Source organism: Peromyscus californicus, unplaced genomic scaffold (assembly GCF_007827085.1).
Source record: "Peromyscus californicus insignis strain IS unplaced genomic scaffold, ASM782708v3 Scaffold_17__1_contigs__length_78620276, whole genome shotgun sequence".
NCBI lineage: Eukaryota > Metazoa > Chordata > Mammalia > Rodentia > Cricetidae > Peromyscus > Peromyscus californicus.
In genome coordinates this window covers 58,960,758-58,975,946 of record NW_026294469.1, presented here as the reverse complement: position 1 = coordinate 58,975,946, position 15,189 = coordinate 58,960,758, and the positions used below count along the sequence as shown (strand labels likewise).

At 38.5% G+C, this 15,189-nt stretch overlaps 1 protein-coding gene across 1 annotated transcript in view; it reads left to right on the top strand.

Annotated features, from left to right (window-relative positions):
• Window positions 1–3,611: 3,611 nt before the first annotated feature.
• Window positions 3,612–15,189, top strand: part of LOC128112492 (integumentary mucin C.1-like) — a 30,504-nt gene continuing 18,926 nt past the window's right edge. The window contains exon 1 of the mRNA XM_052741490.1: window positions 3,612–3,686. Within this exon, the coding sequence (XP_052597450.1) occupies window positions 3,618–3,686 (69 nt within the window). The 5' untranslated portion in view covers window positions 3,612–3,617. The remainder of the gene's footprint in view (window positions 3,687–15,189) is intronic.

Below are 15,189 nucleotides of genomic sequence, written 5' to 3'. Positions count from 1 at the left end.
AACCACCTTCTACAACCAAAGTCAACACTTTAACTGAACCAAGAACTGTGACTAAGCACTTCCACAAAACTCCAACCACACTGGCCACTACTATACTCCAACCACACTGGCCACCACTATAACCTCCTCTCAAACATCCCCTACAACTGAACCCACTACTACAAGTGAACCAAGAACTACAAGTGTAGATACTTCTATTGAACCAACAACCACATGGGCCATGTCTATTGCCTTTTCTTCTCCCTCTATTACAATAGCAGCCATCAGTTCAGCTTGTGGGTTCTTGAAAGCTCTACTGCTGGCAAAGAAATGAACCATGAGAGAAGGAAACTCCTGGTTCAACAAGCTGGTTCAAACTTCTAGAGTCTGACTCTGAGTGGTTTATCTTTAACATATTTAAGCACAGTACAACCTTGGAAAAAAGTTTCCTCAATGCAATTATCACAATAAATCTGAAGGCAAGACTGTATTAAACTCTTTTACCAAGTACCTAGGACCTCTTCCACAAGAATGTGCTCTATTGACTGAGAAACAGTGCTCAGAAGTCTGGGGGATTCAGGTGAAACCTAGGACTACAGAATAGCAAAGGTTACTAGGCTGTAAAAGAACATTCACTCTCAACCTTTTAGGCAGAGCAGGTGTAAATCTCTTCCATCGAAGAGAAAAGACTTTGTATTTAGCAACTCTGGTTTTCCCATTGCTATCTGTGAGCTTGGAGAACCTCGTGTCCCTTTACAACAACTGAACCAAGCACTACAAATTGAGCCCATAACCCCATTAACAATCTCTGCTTATTACTCTGAATGCTGAAACACTATAGCTGTAGCCACTTCAACTGAACTGACTATAACTTCAGATGCTTCCACTGAATCCACAGATACTATTATCTCCCCTCAGCCCTCCAGTATATAGCATGCATCTTCTTAACAATACGACTCCGACTTTAGGTACCTCTACTGAACACACAACCTTATTTGCCAACACCACAGCCTCCCCCTCAGACCTCTACTATATCAGCAACAGCCCCTTTACCAGAAACAAGCACTGCAAGTGCAGGGACTTCCACTGAACCAGCAGCCGCACTGGCTGCCACTGCTGAATACTCTCCACCTTCTACTATGACAGTTACCCCTTTCAGTCACTGAATGCTACCAACTAAAGCAGGCACATTCAGGGAAACCACAGCCACATCAACCATCACCAGTGCCTACATGGAATCTACTGTTACTCTAGAAGTCACGTCTGTAATGAGTGCCAACCCATCCACCGAGGCTCCAATGTCATTGGCCATCACTACTGCTTCCACTGTATTCAGCCCTTTGTGAAATTATAGCTATGAGAGTCACTTCTACCACCTTTAATGAGCCTATCAAGACAGAAGCAGTCATTACTTCATCACAAATGGCCATTGCTGCAGCTGTTTGAACTCCTGAGGCTATAACACAATGCTTCCTACTATGGACTCTATTGAACCCACAACTGCAACACTTTCCCCACTTAACTCAGCTGAGCAACACACTTACATGCAATCGTTCTGTTGAGGCAGAAATGACAACAGTCACCACTCCCCATTTTTCCTGAATTCACTACCATCTTTTTAACCAAACTGTTGAACAATCACTGCCAGTGTCTCCACTTAGTTTACATACACAATGAACACTACTAGTGCTTAAACTTGTCAAAGCAAGAGCATTAAAAGAATTCAAATTCTTAAAGTTTCAACAAGCACTCAACTTGCCTATGACTACAACCATTTGGATTATTGATTCAAGAGAGGCAGTTGTGTTCTTCCTTGAATTGAACCACAAACTACTTGCAGAAGTTCAAGTATATGTAAATAGCAAATACACAATTGAAAGGATTTTCTAAATAAAATGTAGAAGGTGTTCATGGTGTTCTTGCCTACATTCTTTGACAATCCAGCTAATCTTGGTGTGTTCTGTTTATTATTGGGTAGTATAATAATACCTGCATAAGAAATGTTATTAGATAAAGTGAAGATAATATGGATCTTAGGAGAACATACATATCCTAATATATATGTTGTTTCTGTAATTGAATCTGGCACTCATTCGATCAATTAGGCATTTTGAAAGTGGAACATTCTAATTATAGTACAACTATCAGACACTGTTTGTTCATCTGTAGTCCATTGAAATAAGGGATAATGCACATGAATGCTTGTGAAATTTTATCTACATTGTGCTATGGTGCTCCAGGGCCAAATTAAGATAATATCTCTGTGGCATAATAAGGCAGTGTTTGTAAGGACATGATTCAACTATTGTAGAAATCTATGGCACTGCATTTCTTTATATTTTGAAGTCCATGGTTCTCCAGCTGGATGCCCTGACATCTTAGGACATGCTCATTTCTTTATCACAAAATGGCTCAGCCACTCATCTATATTCAAACAGAAGAGAAAGACAAAGGGAAGGAAGGGTCAACTTCTTTGTTCTGAAGAGTATACTCTCTTAGTTATATGGCACCTTCTCTCCTGGTACGGGGTAGCATTTAAGTTCATGGCCACAGCTTGCTGTAACGAGGACTTTATCCTTGGTGGACATTGTGTCCACCTAAAAACATCTCAGAGTGCTCTCTAAGACTGAAGAGAATGCTTAGGGATCACTAGCAATGTGTCATGTATATAGCCAGCCTGAAGGGAAAGCCTGCTAAGCTGTCATTTCTTAGGCAATGTCATATTAGATATGCTTCAATAGGATTTTATCTATTTAATGTTTCATGCCATGTTTAATATACTCAGACTGCTAATGGCTCACAGGCTTCAGATGTATTTCTTGGGAGACATCATGTTGTAATGCTTTTTTGAAAGAACAAATCACTCTAACTGTTTGTTTCCTCTCCTTCCACAGTGCCTTCCTTGTCCATATGATTCAGAAGTACGGGTGCTGGCACTCTGCTAGGGTTGATTCCAGTTAGAACTACTAAGCTGAAAGTAGTGAATACAGTATAATTTCATGATTTTTCTCCATCCCTCAGCTCCTCCTAGGTGCCCCACACACAACTTCATGTTATTTCTCTGTATTGCAAAAACAAAGAAAAACAAACAAACAAACAAACAAACAAAAAACCAAACTTGCCCAAAACATAGGGTTCGATTTGTGTTGGGCACCAACTGCTGAGCATGGGGCCTGCCCTGATGTCAAAGTCTCAAAAGGCAAATAAATTGATTTTTGAAAAAAATGGAGAAAACCTTTGTAAGAGCCTTAAAAAGGCAAAGCTATGCATGCATATATTTCTTTTCAACAGTGCAGAGGTTTGCTCACGTAGTTTCTAGTGTTGTGTCTTACATAAAAATGCATTCTGTAACTTGAAAATCTCCGGCATACTTCAAAACTAAAACCAAAACAAAAAGTCAAAAAATAAAAAGTAGTTTCCTAAATATTTCATAGGATCCCAATGCTTCTCTTGAAAATATTTCTATGCTTACAGTTTTTAAACATGCTATGCCCAAGGTAAGGGATTGCAAACCGTCCACAGAGATCTGGGACTTTGGTCTATGGTCCAGGAATCAGCACTTCCAAGAGGTCTTCTCATCTCTCTCCAGTGCTGGAGCTTGAATTTCTTATTTCTTTTTGTTTTGTAGGTGAAATCTAATGCATTCTTCAAGGGAGTCTCTGCTTCTTCACTCTCAGATCAGCCCTGAAGGTGGCCACTGTAAGCAGGTAATGCTAGAATCTCGAGACTGCTCTTTGTCTCTCACCTGTACTGACCTGTACCTGCTGAGGCATTGTCTGTGAGCAACCCACTAACTGACCTTCTCACATGAAGAAATCTCACCCAGGAATGGGACATCCTGCTCCTTACCAATTTCCCTGCCTTCTTCCCGGGAACTAGTGAGCCTGGTTACTGGCTCTTGCTCTGAATCCTGCCCCATCCTCAAAAAGTTATAACAAGAAAATCCCTCTCCTGCCAGGTGGTCTTGGAGTCCCTGAAGAGACCTGAATTGTTCTTGGAGTTCTTGCATGCTGTTATCCTTCTGTCTGTCTGCCTGTGGTATTTATAACTCTTCTGATAAATGCCTTACTCCCCGTACTCTGTCTTAGTGTCCTCTTGAACCACCTGCCCTGTCTAAAACCTAAGAGCTCTAAGCATTAAAGTCAGAAAGAGGTTGCTGACCATAATAAATGATTGGTTGATTTCTCCTCTGGAGGTATTAGAGTGGCTGAGTTAGAGTAGATGAGGTCTAACACATCCATTCCATCACCAAAATAAACTGTTGATGGCTCTCTAGCTGATTAGTGCTACAGGTACAGCTATCACAAAACAGTATTGCTTTTGAGTGAGTGAGATTTTGGTCATTAATTATTTCAAGAGTTATTATTTGAAAGTTTACAAGCTATCCAAATGCAACCTTTACTAACACTTTCTGTGTCAGTTTTATAAAGGCATTTATGGATATGTGCACTAGGCACAATTGTTTAATTTAATTCTTAATTGAGAGCAACCTATTGACCTCATTTATTTTTGTTTTGCATATGCAAATCAGACTCTTTCTCAGCAATTATACTGAGATCTTCTTTTACTTTCAGGAGTTTATCAGGAATGTAGCCAACTTTGGTAGATACAGTAACAATTATTTATATATCAGGTTCACTGGATCTCAGAGTTGTGTCCCTGAGGACGAGGCACAAGATAGATACTCCCTGCCCCCTGCCACACCGGAAGCTGAGAGAGTAGAACTGGAACACTTTAGTGCACTGAAGGAGATCCTGAAAATGTCTAGATGCCATGAGTAGAGTTATAAGTACCTAAGAAGGGGAAGGAAGATGGCCATGTTGAATTGGGAAGACAGCAACGGCAAGCATCATCTCTAGAGAAAATTATCACGGAGATAGCCTCAAAGGCAGAGGGAAGCGTATAGAAGGGATGTTTTTAAAATATAAGAAAACGTGACGTAATTTTTGATTTTTTTTCTTGGAGGGCTGAAAGAAAATTCAGCACCCACAGGAATGGTTGCCATTCTTACCTCTAGTATTGATTTCTCCCCAGTTCCTCCTCTAAGGTAGCTCCCATATGGAAGGATGGTTGCTTGTTACTTAATTTAATTCATACCTGTGCTGATGCGTCAGCTCTAATAAGATGGTGACCTCAACCAAGCTGACTTATTTTTAAAAAGTTTAAGTATGAAGGACAATGACCAAACTGAAAGTAGATGTTGAATTTAGATATACTGTAGTCTATTTTCAAAAATGGAGACAAAAGGGGAAAAGAGACAGTGAGTATTGAACCCCTGAACTATAACCCATGTGTACCTGTTTTTTCATCTTTAAAGTTTTCTCTTGGACTTATATTTGCAGCATTTACAGAAAAACTTACTTTTTTTTAACCTTCAGAGAAAATAATTATTGACGAAAAGTCAGCTTTTTTTTTTTTTTGGTTTCCTGAGACAGGGTTTCTCTGTGTAGCCCTGACTGCACTTGAACTTGCTTTATAGACCAGGCTTGCCTAGAATTCAGAGATATGCCTACTCCTGCCTCCCAAGTGTTGGGATTAAAAGTGTGATGCCTCTGGAAGTTGCTTTATTATATAGGATTTTTTTAGCTATCCTTTTTTTGTTTGTTTTTCCATATGAAGTTGAGTATTGTTCTTTTGAGGTCTGGAAAGAATTGTGTTGGGATTTTGATGGGGATTGCATTGGATCTGTAGATTGCTTTTGGTAAGATTGCCATTTTTACTACATTAATCCTATCTGTCAGAAAGCATGGGAGATCTTTCCGTTTTTGGATATCTTCTTCAATTTCTTTTTTCAAAAACTTAAAATTCTTGTCATACAAATCTGTTGGAGAATATTATTTTAAGGTGTGTTACTTTTTTATGTTGCATTTGTTTAACTCTGTGAAGCTGTGTTACTGTGCTTGTCTAAAACACCTGATGGTCTCATAAAGAGCTGAACGGCCAATAGCAAGGCAGGAGACAGAAATAGGAGGGGCTGGCAGGCAGAGAGAATGGATAGGTGGAGAAATCTGGGAGAGGAGAGAGAAGAGGAGCCAGAGGAGGGAAGGACATCAGGAGTCAGCCACCTAGCTACACAACCAGCAAGACATGGAGTAAAAGTAAGATTTAAAGAAGTAAGAGAAAGGTAAAAGCCCAGAGGCCGAAGATAGACTGGATAATTTTAAGTTAAGAAAAGATGGCAGGAAAGAAGCCAAGCTGAGGCCAGGCATTCTTAATTAAGAATAAGCCTCTGTGTGTGATTTATTTGGGAGCTGAGTGGTGGGATCCCCCAAAAGACCACGTGAGTAAAAGCAACCAACAATACAGGTCTTACACTTGTTTAGTTAGAATTACCTCAAGATATTTGTGGCTATTATAAAGGGTGATACTTCCCTGATTTCTTTCTCATCCTGCTTATCATTTGTATATAGGAGAGCTACTGATTTTTTGAGTTAATCTTGTATCCTGCTACACTACTGAACATGTTTATCAACTGTAGGAGTTCCCTGGTGGAATTCTTAGGGTTACTTATGTGTACTATCATATCATCTGTAAATAGTGAAGTTTGACTTATTCCTTTCCAATTTGTATCCCCTTGATCTCCTTTTGTTGTCTTATTTCTCTAGCTAGAACTTCTAGTACTATATTGAATAGATATGGAGAGAGTGGACAGCCTTGTCACGTTGGGCGCCAAATGTAGATGGAACCAACCATTTTATTAAATAAGAAACACAGAGCTGATTCAGAGAAGAAAGCCAAGAGGTCAGAGCTAAGAGCCTCACCCTTCCTGCTTTAGCGATCCTCTTTAGTCAAGAAAGCTCTCCGAAAGGGACCTACTTTCTGTGTGTATGTCTTTATATACTCTAGCTGTTCTGCCTTCTCATTGGTTGTAAACCCAAACATGTGACTGTCTCGTCACTGCCTGTATGTACCGCCCTCCAGGTCCTTAAAGGCGTGCGCCACTGCCGCCGTGCACTTGTTATGGCTCTAATAGCTCTGACCCCCCGGCAACTTTATTTATTAACATACAATTAAAATCACATTTTAGTACAAATAAAATACCACCACACAGCCTTGTCTTGTTCCTGATTTTAATGGAATCACTTTCAGTTTCTCTCCATTTAATTTGATGTTGGCTGTAAGCTTTCTGTATATTGCTTTATTATGTTTAGGTATGTTCTTTGTATTCCTGATCTCTCCAAGACCTTTATCATGAAGGGGTGTTGGGTTTTGTTGAAGGCTTTTTCAGCATCTAATGAGATGATGATTGTTTTTTAGTTTGTTTATATGATGATATTGACAGATTTTCATATGTTGAGCCCTCCCTTCATCTCTGGGATGAAGCCTACTTGATCATGGTGGATGATTTTTTTGATGTGTTTTTGTATTCAGTTTGCCAGTATTTTTGCAATGTTTATGAGGGAGATTTGTCTGTAATTTTCTTTCTTTGTTGTATCTTTGTGTGATTTGGACATTAGGGGACTACAGCCTCATAAAAAGAGTTTGGCAATGTTCCTTCTGTTTCTATTGTGTGAAACAATTTGAGGAGTATTGATATTAGCTGTTCTTTGAAATTCTGGTAGAAGTCTGTGCTGAAACCATCTGGCCCTGGGATTTTTTTTGGTTGGGGGACTTTTAATGACTGCTTCTATTTCCTATGGCTTATAGGTCTATTTAAATTGTTTATCTAGTTTTGATTTAATTTTGGTATGTGGTACCTATCCAGAAAATTGTCCATTTCTTTTAGATTTTCCAATTTTGTGGAATACAGGTTTTTGAAGTATGACTTAATGATTCTTTGGATTTCCTCAGTGTCTGTTGTTATGTCCCCATTTTCATTTCTGATTTTGTTAATTTGGATATTCCCTCTCTGCCCTTTGGCTGGTTTGGATATGGGTTTGTCTATCTTGTTGATTTTTCTCAAAAAACCAGCTCTTTGTTTCATGGATTCTTTGTATTGTATCTAGTCCATTAAATCCTAGATGAGGGAACTGGGTATGTCAGACTGGTTATGATTTTCTTTATGTAAAGTATGTAAAATTTATTTGAATCCTGTAGCTAGAAATGTGGTTCAGATAAGGATTGTTCCTAATTGGAGTTAGCAGGAATCCTATGGATGAAGTCAGGCCATGTGCCATCATTCATGATGTAGCTTCTATGTATCCTCTTCCTGGTGTTTAAATGAAAATCACTATAGTGACAGGTGTTCCCTGATAGGGGACCAGGAGATGGAATCCCTCCCTTCTCCTTGGGCCATTTTCTTTGCCTCTAAAAATCACAGCCACATTCTACAAACCTTAACTCCTAGTTGAGTAGACTACTGGAAGCCATTTAGAATTCACCTTTGAGACTATTAGGGCAAGAGTGGAAGATTTGGTTCTTTTAATCAGACTTTTGGGGTGTGAGCTAAGCTTTTGTTGCAGAGCTCCCTGAGTCTCCTGTTGGGTGGGCTGAGGATTAGGAAAGATGGGTACAGGAAGTCTTCCTGAAATGGAGATTGATATGTTTCTTTTTTTTAGAAATTCTCTGTTTGGATCTATACTCCTTTTTAAACTGTGTTTATTGCTTTTTAAATGTCCATTTTTTTGAGTTCTTTATGTGTTTTGATATTAGCCCTTTATTAGATGTATAGTTGGCTAAAATTCTAATATTATTGTATCCTTACTAAACATTGCTGAAGCCAGAGAAAACTTCTTGGAAAAATGGAGTCAGATATCTCACAATACCTGCTTCATCTGTCCAAGCTGCTTTACAGACCCAGTCACCATAAGCTATGTCCATGGCTTCTGATGGGACTGCCTCCACTTTTCCTGAGAAGACATCCAAGTTCTTGTTCATTGTTCTGTGTGTAGGGAACTATCCCAGCAGAAGGACTTCACAACCAACATTCTTCTGAAAAAGAATGTTGTCCTTTGCCACACGAACCAGTCTCATGAAGTACCTGAGCTCTGGAAAGTACAAGTATGTGACCCACAAGAAGACAAAGACAATCTTCTGTGTTCAGAACAGGATCCTCCTCTGTCAATTCTGCTTAGACACCCAGGAACATAGTGGTCACAGACACTGTCCCAGTGAAGCAACTACTAAGGGGCAAACAGAGAAACATCTAAAGGAAATGGCATCTTTATGGGAGAAGAATAAGAAAATCAAGAGAATGCAGAGACAGAGAACAGAATGACAACTCTGTGGACAGTCCATGAATCTATGTGAAGAAATGATTGGCACAGAGTATAGAAAACTGCATCCTATCCTCTATGAAGAAAAAAAAAACCCAACATATAGAGTATGTGAAAAGGGAAGGCCAAACTATTTTAGAGAATTTCAGGAAAAGTGAAGCCATGATGGTCCAAAAGAGGAATCAACTAAGAGAAATGTGTCAGGAGCTGATGACATCGTCCCAGAAGTCATATATAGTGCTGCTCCAGGATTTGGATGACATGTTCAGAAGGAGTGAGTCAGTGTAGCTGTGCATGCCCTAGGCTATGAAACCAGAACTCAGTGCCCTCCCATCACAGGACTGGTTGAATGGTTCAACTACATTCAAGTGCACATATTCATTGAAAATATGTCCGTAATCCATTACAAGATGAAACTATTCAATGTCATGAAAAGATTCAGCTTTAGATCTCACCATAAAGATACATCTGTGGATTCTGCTGGATACTATTTTGCATCCTGGGGACCACAGAGCTTCACTTCTGGGAAATATTACTGGAAGCTGAATTTGAAGGACTATTGGAACTAGGCTGTAAGGGCCTGTAAGGATTCCTGATTAAGGAATAGAAACCAACTATAATCTGAGGGTGCATTTCTTCTTGTGAGTGTGAAGGACACATTCATTACAATCTCTTCACCACATGCCCAGTGTTTCACCACTATATAGAGAAACAGTTGACTGGGTTGGCATGCTCCTTGATTGTAAGGGTGAATTTGTAAGTTTCCTGAATGTAGAAAATAGTTCTCTCATATATAGGTACCTTCCTGACTACCCATGAGCATAGGATGATGTAATCCAGTAATTTAGTGATTTTTTAAAAAGTATTTCTTACTTTAATGTTACTTTTTTATTGCTATTGAATATTAAGATACTATTAAGTGAAAAAACTAAATATGAAAAATTTAAAAACATTGATTCTCAAATATTCCTTAGTAGAACCATTTCTGTTTTGAGAGCCATTTGTCTTTATAGAGGGTCTTAGTTAAGGTTTCTATTGCTGTAATAAAACTCCATGACCAAAAGCAACCTGGGAAGGAAAGAATTTATTTTGCTTACACTTCCACATCACAGTCTATCATCAAAGAAAGCCAGGACAGGAACTCAAAGCACGAAACTAGAAGCAGAAACTGAAGCAGAGGCCCTGGAGGAACACTGCATACTGACTTATTTCCTATGACTTGCTCAATCTGCTCTCTTATATGACTTAGGACCACCTTCTCGGGGTTAGTACCACCGATAATGGCCTGTCCCCCCATCAAGAATATGCTCTACAGACTTCACTACAGGCAATATGATGGAGGCATTTCTCAACCAAGGCTATTCTCCCAAATAATACTAGCTTGTATCAAAAACAAAATAAAACAAAAGAAAAAAACTGGTGAACAATTAACCAAGACACAGAGATTTCAGATTGTGTCATGTTTCTTTATTTATAGTTGTAGAATGTACTTACTATTTGTGAAATATATAGGATAAAGTGTAATAGCAGGACAGAGTTGTCATTAGGTTATAATGGATAGAATGTATTTTAACGAATAGCTTTTATAGTGAAACTTTCCTAAGTTTAAGAAAAATTACCTTGATTGTAACATTTCTCTTGAGAGTTCAAAATAAATGTTTTAATCTTTGAAAGTTTCAAAATTGTTTCTAGAATTGATTAATTTAGTTATTTTTATGTTTTTTTACAAGCAAAATATTATTTTTTTAATATTTAAGTGAAGCTACTAAATTTGACAGACTTAAGGATGAAAACAGTATCCTCTGTTTTCTATCCTTTGGAAAGAGTATAGAAGACATAGGGGGAAAAGGTCCCAGTGTTTTTATTTTTTTATTTTATTTTTTTTTAAATTTTATAATTGATTTAATTTTACATATCAGTCACGGATTCCCCTGTCCTCCCTCCTCCTGCCCCCCCCCCCCGCCCTCCCTCCAATCCATCTCCCATTCCCACCCCCTCCAAGGCAAGGACTCCCCTGGGGATTCAGCTCAGCTTGGTAGATTCAGTTGAGGTAGGTCCAGTCCTCTCCTCCCTTCACCTAGGCTAAGCAAAGTGTCCCAGCATAGGCCCTAGGTTCCAAAAAGCCAGCTCATGCACTAAGGACAGGTCCTGGTCCTACAAAGATACCTCCACAATAGACTACTGGCAATGGTCAAGAGAAAGCCCAAACTGACCTACTCTGGTGATCGGATGGCCAAACACCCTAACTGTCATGATAGAACTCTCATCCAGTGACTGATGGAAGCAGATGCAGAGATCCACAGCCAGGCCCCAGGTGGAGTGCCAGGAGTCCAATCAGTGAAAGAGAAGAGGGATTATATGAGCAAGAGACATTTTTATGTTTGAGTGCTTTTACTGTATGTATGTATGTGCACTGTGTGCATGCCTGGTTCCTGTGGGAAGTCAGAAGAGGTGATCAGATCTTTTGGAACTAGAGTTGTGGATGGTTGTGAGCCACCATGTGGGTACTGGGAACTGAACTTAGGTTCTCTGCAAGAGAAGCAAATGATCTTGACCAGCAAGCCATTTCTCTAGCCCCTGAGATTAGCTCAAATCATAATGTAGAAGTATCATCTAATTTTCTGTTCAATGACTCCCAACCTCAGATCCACCTCAGATTCATTGCTGGGTTGGGTACAAACCTCCACCAATAACATATTTTTTTAATGTTCAGAATTTAATTTTTCTTTAGTTTTCAAAGGGCTTACATTTGATATCTAAAAGTATGTCTTTCTACATCTTTCATGTGTTTGACTACATGAGAGGGATCTAAACTTAAAGACAGAAGACATCCCAATGCAGGATTTCACCATAGACAGATGGTGTTTCCTAACTTTCAGGTTCCTCATTTCAAATTAATTTTCAGTGCTACTGGTTAGCTTCACTTCCTTCTTTTCTATTTTTTTGAGGGACAGTGTACATAAAATTCATCATTCTGACACATTCAAATGTGTATACATGTCACACATTATGATAGAGTGCAATTCCAGTACTTCAAAGATCCTCTCTTATCTCCTTTGTGTCAACTCCTCCAACCACATTCCTTATGACCTCTATTATTGCCTGATTGCTTTTACTCAACCACAGCATAATATTGTAATCATACCTGTATCTGATTCCTTCTGTTAGACAGTGTGAATGGGCATGCCAAATGCGATTGCCTGTGACGATAACTCATTTTAAAATTCACTGTGCCTGGGTCTTATTTATTTAATTATATGTTGTATCCTAGTGCATGAGTATATCAAAACTTCCTCATGTATGATTGACGGGCTTTTGGATCTTTTCTAGTTTATGTGTATAGAGGACAAGGTCACGTAGATGTTCTTGTGAATATATTTTCAACGTGTACACTCAAAGTTAGTAAATAGCAGAATACACACACACACACACACACACACACACACACACACACACACACACTCACACAGAGCTGTCAAATAGCCTTTTGTGGCAGATGTCATTTCTCATTCCCACCGGCGGCAACACCTGAGAGTCCCATTTGCTATCACCAGCACTTCAATCTTTTAATTTTAGCCTGTCAGGAGGCAATTCTGACCTGACAAGTTTGATGTATGCCTAGATGATTAATAATAGCAACATTATTATTTTCTGCAAAGAACAGACCTAATTTGCCTTGACTGCTTCTTTTGTGTGGCATTATTTTTGATTACTTAACACAAATTTGTTTGAAAACTTTAAAACATTTTATTGTCATTCTTGCAAAAAATGTTTCATGTGTGTGCTGGTTTTAGGTAGGTCACTTAAGACATATTTGATTTTATTAGGTAGCCTTTTATTTCTCAGTTCTTAACAATTACCCTGATTAAAAGAAGACATTTCTACAAAGAATAAAAATAGGTTTTCTCTGAGATAAGAGAAGAGATTTGGAAGTAAAGCTTGCTTCAAATCCCTTAACTCTAGCTTTAATTATGAAAAGTCCACCAAATCCTTAAAACATTATGTTTATATATTGTTCTGTAATAGAAAAGAATCTTGGTAAATTGCATGAGCAGTTGCTGGCTTATTTTTCAGTGTTACTCTTGATTTAGAAAATGGAGTTGTATCCAAGAAAATGTCCACAGGAAATTTTTCTTTTGATCTATGCTGGGGTGGGAGACTGGTGGGGGAATGCAGCTTTTAGATTGGAAAGATCAGAGCATTGGAGGCCGTTGTAATCAAGTCTGCCATGGATGCAGCAGAAGCGGGATCAATCGGAACCTTACTTGTCTTAGAGTTCTATCACGGACTGGCCTTTGACTCTGCAGGGATGGAATCTGAAGAGCTATGGGAAAAGGATAAATAAAAAAGTATTAAGTAACTTCTGTGATTGGTGAGGGAGAAGCTGCAGTTTCAGGCAGAGAGGCTTCCTAGTTTTTGAAGGTACTTAATGAATACTTTTGACTTAAGGTGGGCCAGGTCTTCTATTAGAGGTGATAGTTAGTGCCTCATCATTTATCACCTGCTTGCGGCATCCTAGTTAATTTCCATTAGTCAAGTAAATATGACTCAAGACCAAAGCTGTCTAGGGCAAGAATCAAAGGGAAAAACAGCCCTGAAATGAAATATGCTGGCAGCTCATGGGTAGAGCAGAAGTGTGGGAAATAGATGCAGAAACGTCTGGAAACAGCTGGTGAGTGCTGCTCCATTTTGGTATCATGGCCCTGGAGGCTGATTTCTAGTTCAAAGGGAAAACTGTGGCTTTCCTGTAACATCATAGAAATAATTCTTATGCCATTTCTCTCCAAAGAGAATAATTATGAGTGTTGAGGGACAGACAGTGTCTTAACTCAAAGTATTGCTTAAGAATCAGAACTTGTTTATTTTGTGGACTGATGGTAGCAAAAACATTAAGCTTTCCAATGCACTTATGAACCTAAATGTTAATATTTTCTTGGAGTATAATTTAATTATGAGTTAAAATATTAGTCATAATCATGCATTATTGGCTATAGTTAGCTACTTGAAAAAGTGTTTTTAAAATTGTCTAGCTTTCTATACATTTTAAATGTCTCTAGGATTTTCAGTATTCAACAATCCTAATGTATTTGAAAAGCAGAAGTTAATATTAATACTCTACAAGTGTAATAAATCAAATAACTCTGCTTCATATGTGATATTGTGAAGTTTTTATATCTGAGAACAATGTCCTTGTTCAGTTTGTATAGTTGCTTTGACAGCATCAACAAATGTGGAAATGTAGTTTGAAATGAACAGTATAAAGGATCTGAAGCAATAAATCAAAGAAAGTCAAGGTGGCAGCCATATCTTTCTGTGTGTTCAATTATCTGATTAATTTCATTATGATATACATGTATACATAATAATATGATATATATCTCATATATATAATGATGATATTATTTTATATATTCTGAATTTTATCTATATCTATATATCTATCTTTATATGTATTAATATACCTATGTAATTTATGTTTTTAATAATTTCTATATATCTCACTGTAATTCTATCTTCCACTTGGATATTATGAGAACTTCAGGACAATCTCTTCTAACTGAGGCCAGTTTTTATGCTTAGAGTGAAATATCACTTAGAAGTTATATCCCAAACACAGAGTCAAATACAGGGGTGAAAGCTGTAGAGATCAGAGAAATAGTGAGAGCCACCAGCTAACCTTAGCTCACCATGCCACTATAGCTTCCCAAGAGAATGAGCTTCTTCCTGTCTAACCTGAGCCTTTATTGCCTTGATGTTCTGCCTTCTCATTGGCTCTTAGTCCAGTTACCTCACTTCCTCAATACTGCCTGTCTGTACAGACCTCCATGTCTCTATGGTTGGTACTAGGATTAAAGGCTTATGTCACCACGCTTGGCTGTGTCCTTGACCACACAGAGACTCTGCCTGCCATGTGATCGGATGAAGGGCATAGGCTACCACCACATGACTTCTGTTTATGGCTTCGCTATGTCCTCTGATCTCCAGGCAAACTTTATTTATTAACATACAAATAAAATATCACCACATTTCAGCACAAATAAAATATCACCACAGA